General features: G+C 41.7%; 1 protein-coding gene across 1 annotated transcript in view; it reads left to right on the top strand.

The window, feature by feature from the left end:
- The first annotated feature begins 5,037 nt into the window (after positions 1-5,037).
- LRRC58 (leucine rich repeat containing 58) overlaps positions 5,038-10,819 on the top strand; it is a 31,327-nt gene continuing 25,545 nt past the window's right edge. Inside the window, exons 1-2 of the mRNA XM_015812110.1 lie at positions 5,038-5,507; positions 9,432-9,560. Of these exons, the coding sequence (XP_015667596.1) occupies positions 5,038-5,507; positions 9,432-9,560 (599 nt within the window). The remainder of the gene's footprint in view (positions 5,508-9,431; positions 9,561-10,819) is intronic.

Here is a 10,819-nt window from a genome sequence, read left to right as displayed (position 1 = left end):
TTATTTGCCTGTTCTTAAGCTCCTGTGTCAGAAAAGCATAGTCTCGACGTGCTCTAAGTATTTTCGCTGGGATTTCTTTTAAGAGAATAATGTCTTGGTTTAAGATCTTAAATCTTTGTTGGTAAAAGAGCTGCATTATTTCATTTCGTCTCGATTTTCTTGTAAAATAGACCACTATATCTCTTGGCAAATTTTTTTGGCGAGCAATCCAAGAGTTCACCCTAAAAACACGCTCCAATTCCAAATAAATTTCCTGTCCACAAGACAAAGCATCCGTAAGTGCGTCTGAAATTACTTGTCTTAAATTCTCCTTTGGATCCTCAGCCAACCCACGGATCCGGATTGCAAACTCCATATCACGAAATTGGGCAATCAGCACATCAGCCTTAACATTTTCCAGACTCTCCTCTACAAGTTCCAGTCTATGGTCACTTGCTTCTGCTCTTTGTTCGTTTTCCTCCATCCTTTCTGCCACCACGTCTACATATTCAGCCAAACCTTGAAAAGCGGTTGCCACATTCAAACAAAAATCCTCATGTTTCTGTGATAAGTCTTGTTGTTGTTGTGATAAGTCCTGTTGTTGTTGTATCACTTGGTCGAATCTATTTTGCATTTTAACATCCATCGCTTGAAACATCTCAGTCATTTGTTTAATGGTTACAGACATCAAGTCCTGCAACTCTCTACCAGAGGGCGGTGGAGGTGAAGAAGATGGCGGGGGTGGCGGGTGGGAAATTTTAGAAGTTGATTGAAGTGTCTGGGACATTGGAGATGTAGTCGGTTTTAGAGTTGACGGCACAGTTTTTCTCAAAGCCATGTTAGCAGTAAATTTCCAATTATAGAAGTCTTATAAGCAGTTCAGCCAAGACAAATAATACGCAAGTTAAAAGTAACAAAAGTTCCAGACCGGAAATCACTTTCACTTCTTGCTGAAAAGTATCAATCCATCGCCATTTTAAGTTCACTTTCCCTCAATCCACCTCAAGTATAGGGAAGAACTTATTATCCAAGTTAGAGTAAAGTCCAAAATAAAGAACAAACTTCCAGGGTCGGTTCGTCTGCTTACAAAAAAANCTCACAGTTCACTTTAAGTTGCAGCAGTGGCGGCGGCTTCTAGCTTCGCCGAAGCGAAGGCGTCCTGGATCGCGGAGAAACCTCGGGGCTCCGGAGGAGTTCTCACCTACATCGTCCACATGGGACGACTCGGGAACTCAACTCCTACCCCGGGCAGCTCACCTATCCCCTTATGCCCAGGGGAAGGGTATCAAGTCGTTTGACAGCTGATGCTGGCTGTCAAAACGGCTTTTACGCTGAAACAGGCGGGAGGCAGCAAACAGCTGCGTCCGACGAGGTCGCCTGCCACCGGAAGTCCTCTTCTCTTCTCTTCTCTTCTCTTCTCTTCTCTTCTAATCTCCGCATCTTTTTTGTATTGTGATGACCAGAATTGGATGCAGTATTCCAAGTGTGGCCTTACTATTACAGTATAAAACAATATTATCACTTCTCGTGATCTTGATGTTGTCCCAATGTTGATGCAGCCTAGACTTGGCTGCATTGGCTTTTTTGGCAGCTGCAGCACACTGCTGGCTCATATTTAATTGGTGGCCCTCTAGGACACCTAGATCCCTCTCACAGTTACTGCTGTTGAGCCAGGTACAGCCTACTCTGTACTTGTGCATTTGGTTTTTCCTGCCTAAGTACAGGGCCTTATTTTTCCTTCCACTGAACTGCATCTTGTTGGCTAGGGCCCAGTGTCAAGTCTATAAGATCCTGCTGAATCTTGAATCCAAAGTCTTCCAAAGTGTTAGCAATTCCCCCCAGCTTGGTGTCATCTGCAGATCTGATGAGCTCCCATTCTATCCCCTCATCCAGATCATTTATGAAGATGCTGGAGACTACTGCCCCCCCAAAAAAAACTTTAGATACCCCACTGCATGCTTCTCTCCATGTAGAAATAGTTTCATTTAGGAATACCCACTTAGTGCAGTTGGTCACCTAACTGCAAATTCATCTGGTGGTGGTACTTTCTATCCAATATTATTCTATCTTACGAAGAAGTAGGTTATGGTCTATTTTTCAAATGCCTTACTGAAGTCTAAGTATATTATATCCACAGTGTTTCACTGATCCGTTAATTTAGTCACTTTATCAAAGAAGACAATAAGGTTTGTATGGAGTGATCTATTTTTAACAAACCCATGTTGGCTTCTGATAATCACCTTGTTCATTTCTTGATGTTCACAAATCCACTGCTTGATTATCTTTTCCAGGATTTTCCTGGGTATTGATGTCAAGCTGATTGGTGTGTAGTTTCCCAGATCCACTTTTTCCCTTTTTTGTAGATTGGAATCACATCAGTTCTTTTCCAGTCCTCTGGCAGTTCCCTCATGCTCCAGGAGCAGTGAAAGATTTCATTCAGTGGTTCCAAGATCATATATGCCAGTGGTGGCAAACCTATGGCATGGGTGCCAGAGGCGGCACTCGGAGCCCTCTCTGTGGGCACACGTGCCATTGTCCCAGCCTTGCCTCCCCCCACAACCCCCTCCTCTCCAGCAACCTCCCTGAAGGAGACTTGCCTCTGAACGTGGCCCACGCGGAGCAGTGCAGCCAAGGACATGGCAGCCAGGCAGCGTAGACAAGACGCTGCCTCATACCCCATCATGCAGTTAATGCTGCAGGGCGCAGGCAGAGGGTGTGGCCGCCATAGTGCTGCTGGGCTGCCTGGGCGATCTGCGGGCCCTGGGCAGGTGGAACAGGGGATGGGGGATGGGGGGGCAGAGCGGGGGCGGGCAGGGGCAGTTTTTGGGCACTCGATCTCTAAAAGATTCGCCATCACTGACATATGCCACTTCCTTCAGAATCCTTAAATCATCTGGTCCTGACGATTTGAACTCGTCTAGAGTAGATAGGTGCTTTCTTACCAATTTCTTGCCTATTTTGAACTGCATTCCTGTTCTGTCTCCATGGTGCTGCTTTTGGTAGATTGGATTATTTTTTTGCTTTTGCATGAAGACAGAGGCAAAGGAGGAATTAAGCAGTTCCACTTTCTCCCTCTTGCATGCTTGCCATCTTCTCCCATTATTAGACCAATTATTTCCTTGACCTTTTTCTTGTTCAGTACACACTGAAACTTTTGTTGTTATTTTTTGCATTTGTGGCTTAATTTATTTTAAGTCAGCTTTCCTGACTCTAGCTATAAGGGGCAAGGTTGTTTAATTTAGATTATAGCTTTCTATGAAAAACCAAAACTATCTTTGAACTACATCATTTCAGGTAAAATCTCATACAATTGAATATGTATGCAAATAAATATGTAATTAATATTTCTCTATGGAAAAACGTATACAGAAAGCCAAGCAATTTTTGTAGAGCAACAAGTACACCATGATAGACAGTTTCTAGCTTAGCCATGACATCATAGACATCTGCAGGAGGGGCAGCAGCTGTCTTTTCAAACTGCCATTATTTCCTATTCAAAGCTTTTATTTAAAAATAGCTAACCAATAACACTTCTAGAAACAAATGACAACCAAAACATGCAGTCTTTTCTTTATTCTGTTTATATTTTATAGTTCTTTAGCTACTGAATAAATATTACTAGTATTGGTATACTCATTGGAGATGGAAATTCTCAGAATTTGTTTGCTGCTATAATTAAATAAGAAATTTGGTCTTGTTGTTTTATGCAAAATCAAGACAGGAATAAACATAGAAATTTGTAGCATTTTTAATATTTGCTTGTGGATGCTTGTTTGCTGTTGGATGCTTAATGCACTGAATAAATTTCCATAGGAATTCCTGCCAAATGTTAGAGACCTCCAAACTGCAGGTAGTCATCAATTTATGACCACAGTTGGAACCAGAATTTTTGTTGCTAAGCAAGGTGGTTGCTGAGTGAGCCACACCTGATTTTACCACCCTTTTTGTCATGGTTTTTAAGTAAATCAATGCATAAGTGAATCATATGGCCACTAAGCAAATCCAGCTTCCCTCATTGACTTTGCTTGAGGAAGCTAGCTGGAAAGTTGCAAATGATGATCAGGTGATCCTGGGATGCTGCAACTCTTATAAATACATGATAGTTGTCAAGTGCACAAATTTTGAACATGTGACTGTAGAGATGCTGTGATAGTACTAAGGACCAGTCGTTACTTTTTTCAGTGCTGTTGTAACTTCAAATGGTTGCTAAATGAATGCTTATAAGTTGGGGACTACAGTAATACCTCAGTATTCAACTACTTCAAAACTCATCGAATTCGATACTCAACCTGTTTTGAAGAAAATCTCTTATCCCCGTACTTATTTTTCTACCCCTACTTGAAGTGCAAGGTAGACCTTGCTGGCATCAGCTGACTCCTTCTGGCTGAAATACAGGGTCACATGGCTTGCTCAGCACCTATTTTAGTACTTGGGAACGAATCCTGGATGAGTACCTAGGTACCACTGTACCTGTATACTGAATAACAGTAGATCCCAAGTGTTTCATACTGGAGTTTCACTAACTTTACCTGGAAAGGCCCTCAACTGCTCCTTTGCATTGCCTATATACAATACCCAGGTAGATGGACCCCTGACCCTCTTTCATATAAAGAGGCTCCCCATGTTCCTGTTATAAACACGGAAGTCATTTTCACAAAAAACATAAGAAGTTGTCAATTGTGCAGTATGAAAAAGTCACGTTGCTAAAACAAAAAAGTAAAAGCCAATAGTTTCTGAATGGAATACATACTGAACGTTCAAGCAAATTACACTGCAAGAAAAAATACGTCGGCCTAACCCTAACCCTACAGTAACAAAATGCCCGTGGAGGCCATTGACAGCATACTGGGCCCCTGAACTCCACGGCGCCCCTCAGAAAAGTCGAATCAGAAACACCCTCGGTCGGCGGGCTAGCCCGTTCCTGCGGGAGCAGCCCGGGAACCTGTATAAGTCTCGATCGATTGCAGGAGAAAGCGGCCGAAGCGCGGCCTGACGTTCTGCTACACAGGGCCCTACGAGCGCGGTCGTACGCAGGTTCCGGGGCTCGGTCTTGACGAGATGGCGGAGGAAGGAGTGCAGGCCGAAGCCGAAGCCCAAGCCCGACGAGCGGGCGAGGAAGGCGATCTGCGGCCGAGGGGCGTCGCGGAGCCGTCCTCGCGGCGCCTGGTGCTCCCCCCCTCCTGGCTGTCCCCGGCGGGCGAGTTGCCCGCGAGGCTAGGGAGCTGGTATCCGGCCCTGGAGGTCTTGGACGTGAGCGGGACGGGGTTGTCGGTGCTGGGCCCCGAGCTGCTGGACCTGGCGCATCTGCACACGCTGCTGGCGAAGAACAACCGGTTGGGGTCCCGCGGGTCGCTCCCGAAGGGCCTGGCCAACGCCCCCCTGGGCCGGTCCTTGCGGCTCCTCAACTTGAGCGGCAACCGCTTCACGCACTTCCCAGCCTCGCTCCTGGGCCTCTCCCGCCTCCAGAGCCTCAGCCTGGGGAGCAACCGGCTCCAGAACATCCCCCCCGCCATCCAGGAGCTCAGCAGGTGAGCCGGCTCGGAAGAGGGGCCAAGAGGCTCCCGGGGAAGCCGGCTGCGGGTGGCCTTCCGAACCGAAGCTTAGGCTGCATTTTGCGGGAGGTGCACCAGTGCCCTCGATAGAAAATGCGGCGGGGCTCTCTGCTGTTCCTCGAAATGTGAGCTCTGCTTCAGTCAAGGCACGCATCTTTTAGGAGGTCTCAGTGGTTTTATATACCAGGTTATTTCAAGTAGGGCATCAGCTCATTCGGTGTTTTTCTTGAGTATTGATAATCTGGGGGTGTTCTATACACAAACTCCCAGTAGTCTCTTTTAAAAAATGGATTTATTATTTGCTTCTTCAACCATGCTTTTGGCGGGAGAGAGACCTCGTTTCATCACACTTGCTATATTTATTTTTTACTGATTTTGTTGTAATTTCTTTGTTTCACTGATGTGACACAAATTTAATAAATTATTATAATTATTTAATTATTTAGAACTTTTATATTAGACTACTTGTGTAATGCTAAAATATACGCAACCAATAGTTGGCAGCAGAAAGCTTTCCCTGTCCTTTATGGCCATTTAGTAGCCATCTGGATTTTTGTAGCTTTGGTTGAATGCACTTAATACAACATACTTGAATGGCTTTAAAAAATATCAGACGGTGCAAAGATAATATTTATAAAAAAATATAACATTATTTGAATATTTTTTTTCATCCAGGCTATTCAAAATGTTTCGTATTTTTGTATTTTTTAATTCCCGCAACACTTGTTTCATAATTATACTTTTGGGCACAGAAAAATCACAATCTACTGATCTTGTATCTCTAGTGAGATCTACAAAAGAGTGTAGGGCAGACATTACAGTATGGGAGTAGGTGGTCTTTCAGGTAATTTCAACACTTTCATTCATTTTAACTTAAGTTATAGTTTAATATAAGAGCTTAAGAAATGTCCTTAGGATGAGTTTGAGAAGTGAGTTGGAGTTTTATTTTTGAATGGATTGGTTTATTATCACCTCTTAATGCTCCATGATACAGCTAGATAGATTCACGCATATACACAAAGATACAATATTAGATTGTCAGCTTTGTTTTGGTCCCTTTTTTCACAAGAAGCTTATGTTGTGGGAGAATTGTAGCTTAAAAATAAATTCATAAATCTTTTATTTGGAAATATCAATTTGGCCACCTACAAAATTGTTACCTTGAATCAATTTTTCTCCAGTGAAATGCAAAAGCTAAGTTTCTTTCTCTTTTCCATATTTTCACATTTCATTTGAAAAATACAGCCTAGTTTCAGGAAGTAATAGTTGAAAATTATTCTTTTTTAACAGACAGGGAAGAGTATTTGTGACTAATTTAAACCAATTTCATTTAGTTTAATCTATTATTGTGTTTTGTATTTTCTCTTTATCTGTATATTTAATGAATATTGTAATTTTAATTTTGTTCATATAGATTCCTTGTAATGAAAACAATGAGGGGGGTTTATCTGCAATTTATACAGTATCTATTTTTATTTTCTTTCTACTATCTGTTTTACATATTATAACACTAGGAATGTTCAGTCACAGTAAGTATTTTTCTCTGTTCTGCTGTTTTGGAAATAAAGCATATTAATTACACTGAAAAGCAAAAAATGGGAAATATCAGTGAGTAACCATAAGAAGCCTGGGACATGAACAATGGTTCTTTGGAGTATAATGGGTCTGAGTGTGCACCAATTTTCAAGAATAGTCTTTTATTCTCCAAGGGTCCTAGTCATAGAATCAGGACATACTCAAGTAAAAAATAAATCTTTGTAAAGGGGAGGACATTTCTCAGAAATGAGAGTGCAAATGTGCAATTGCAAGCCTAGCTTCCAGTTCAAATACAATTGTTCCAATTTTCATCATTTTAAATCCATATTTTGTTTTCTAGTCACTATTGCCAATATTTCAACTCAGGGACAGTTGAAATTGTTTAATCTGTTCTAATCTCTCATTGTAGTTTCCTATGTTCTTTCCTTTTCAGTATGATCAGTTTGCTTTATATATTTAAGAGGTTTCTGTAAATTTAGAAAAATAGTGCAAGATCCTCTTGAAAATAATTTTAGAATAATGCTAGAAATAATATTTGATAAGTATCTGTTTAATACTTTGCACAATTCCATTTTCTTTTAGAATCTATTCATAGCTGATTTGCAGATGCACAGTCATGTAGTATATTTTTCTCACTGTCTTATTATTTTCTGCTAGTATTCTCCATTTTGGTACGATGTGAAGGTGTTGCAGGCATTGCCTTCAAACTTCAAATATCACCTGGTAATTAATTTTGTGTATTTAGAGGCATATTATTTCTGAGTATTGTGGTTATGTGTTTAATTACTAAAGTATTGTTACTATTAATTATTAAAGAATAGTTTAATAGAGCTAAGCTTTACCACAAAGTTCACTACACTCTAATGCTGGAATTTAGAGACCTAGGTCCAAATATCTATTCATTTGTGAGTTTAACAGATGACCTTGTGCCAATTGCTTCCACCAAGTTAGTTTTTATGTGCTGACTTGAGCTTATAAGCAGACAGAATGTACTTATAAGGAACAAAAATACTGCATCACATCAAGATCAAAGTTCTCTTTTTCCCATATACTGAAGAGGCATAAAAACAATTTATTATTTATAATTTGATGTGGACCAATGTGGTTTGTGCCAGTTCTCAATTGGTAATAGATGAAGCAGCAAAGGTAATCTAAATAGGACTCAAGATAAATCCAATAAGCTTTATTAGAGGAGGAGCGCAGCAGTTGCCTCTCTAGCCTCACTCAGACTTACCAGGATTCATGTGGGCTTGGCCCAACCATGGCTTGTGTTATTTTTCTTCTTTTCCTTTTGCATTTCCTGGGGGAAAATAAAGCATACTTGCCTAATATCAGTGTTGTCAATGTATTACTGTCATTACTAGATCAGGTGTCAAATGGTGGTGCAGTGGTTAGAGTGCAGTACTGCAGGCTACTTCTGCTGACTGCCAGCAGTTCGGCAGTTCGATTCTCACTGGCTTAAGGTTGACTCAGTCTTCCATCCTTCCGAGGTCAGTAAAATGAGGCCCCAGTTAGTTGGGGGCAATATGCTGACTGTAAACTGCTTAGAGAGGGCTGTAAAGCACTATGAAGCGGTATATAAGTCTTAAGTGCTGTTGCTGTTGCTATTACTTGATCAGATGTCAAATGACTCCTCCCAAATACTTCGACGGAAATAAACAGAAGAAAATAAAGTCACCATGGCATCTCACTCAGCAAAATGGCAGGGCCTTTTATTATCTTTGAAACCTCTTCTAAAATAGGATTATGATCAATCAGAAATATCAATCCAGATGCCTGCTACCTTCCTGCAAATACAGCTTTAAGCATAGGCATCTTCAAAGGGGTGGATTGGGAAAGGAATGACAAACCATGTGTTGTAATGCAAACAATGGCTCCTGTACTTGTATCCAAATTGGAATACAAATACAGAGATTGGGTTCACTTCATGATGCATGTTTCATAACTTTTACATGTACCAGAAACCTACTGCTTTGAGGACCTTGTAATGCTGAGTATTGATTTCTTTCTGAGTGGTGTCAGCAACTGTCTGGCAGATAGAAATTCAATAGGAAACACTTACTCTCTTTGGGAGGCACACATCAGAGCTTGGAGACAGAAAGAAATTATTTTTCATCATCTATTATTATTTTCTTGATAGCATTTTTTTTAATTCAAGGAACCTATCTGGAGGAACTTAACCTGATGAACCATTTCCTCTTCCTTTGCTTTTAAGTTTATTTATTAAAGTTTCTTTAATGTAATCATTTTGTAATATATAAACGGTTGAGGTCTATTGATTTATGTTCTAAATGACATGCTGAATCAGTACTCTTATCACAAATGGATGCAAACTGTATGTATTGATTTTTGTTTCTCTTTCAGTTTAGAATTTTTATATCTTGGAGGAAATTTCATTACTTCCATTCCACCAGAGTTAGCAAACCTGTCTTCACTAAGTTACCTAGTCCTCTGTGATAATAGGATACAGAGTATTCCACCTCAGTTGGCACAGTGAGTATATCTAGCCATGTTACTCTTTTTGATGTCTGTGTCCTGAATTTAGTTGCTTATAAAACTGATAACTATTTTCTTTTGAAGCCTTTTTGTGTGAAAAGGAGAATATCTTCTATATATTAACACAATCTCACAATGCTGCATCACAGTCAGCAAATTGTACAATAATTGTACATGCTGATCTATAAACAATACTGGTAGATTGCGATTACTGTGAGCTCAAATAGTGTGATATTTGATTTAGCGAAAATTATATACTATTATATTAGATATACTATTTCATTGAATACTAAAACCAATTACAGATAGTGCTTGAGTTACAACAGCATTTGGGACCAAAACTTCCATTGGTAAGCAATACTGTTGTAATGTAAAGTATGACATCACATTATCACATGACTTAGTGATGGCAATCCCTGCAGTCTCTGTTGCCATTATTAAAGGAGGATTGTGACTTGTTAAGCAAGTACCTCCTTGCAACTTTTTGCTGGTTTCCAACAACCAGCAGGAAATTGCAAGTCTTAGGTGGCTTGTAAGCCGGCCACAGGCAGGTAAGTGGCTGCTTTCAGTGGGAGATCGGGTGCATGGATCACCATAGAGACGTAGCACAAGTGCAGTGAGGCTCAGGGAGGGTGCACATGTGATGGAGATGGACAGCTGGACTTGAAATGGCTGCTGTTGGGTAAGAAAGGTGTGTAAATTTGCCAGGTAACCATATAGCAAGAGTGCAGCAGGGCTTGAGGAGAGTGCTCAAGGGTGTGCAAGTGGCTGGGTAGATGTAGCACAAGCTCAGCAAGGCTCAGGAGGAGGTGTGAGTGGCTGGGGAGATGCAGTGCGAGTGCAGAGGGTCTGTGGGAGGTGTGTAGGTGGGAGAGACTTACCCAAGCAACTTGTGATCTTCCTTGTCAACTTCTCCAGTGGTTTTACTTTTGGGAAGCCTGCAGGGAAGTGTTGTGGCTCCATCCTGTGGGTCCCTCTCATCAGAGGAGGAAGGCTCTGAACATGACGGAGAGGAGATGGCCAGGCCTCCCTCTCCAGGACCTTCCCCTCTGGTGCAGCCTTCGGTGCCTTCCGACGGAGAGGAGATTGGCCAGGAGCCCGGTGCTTCTGGGATTGGCCAGGAGCCCGGTGCTTCTGGGATTGGCCAGGAGCCAGGTGCTTCTGGGATCGGCCAGGAGCCAGGTGTATCGGACTCCGAGGAGGATACGTCTTGGCTGGATCCACGCCAGCGTCGGAGGGACAAGCGTGCGCAGCAG

Source organism: Protobothrops mucrosquamatus, unplaced genomic scaffold, assembly GCF_001527695.2.
Source record: "Protobothrops mucrosquamatus isolate PMUCROS unplaced genomic scaffold, P.Mucros_1.0 scaffold69, whole genome shotgun sequence".
NCBI lineage: Eukaryota > Metazoa > Chordata > Lepidosauria > Squamata > Viperidae > Protobothrops > Protobothrops mucrosquamatus.
Note: the sequence above shows the minus strand (reverse complement) of the source record. Positions and strands in the feature narration are given on the sequence as shown.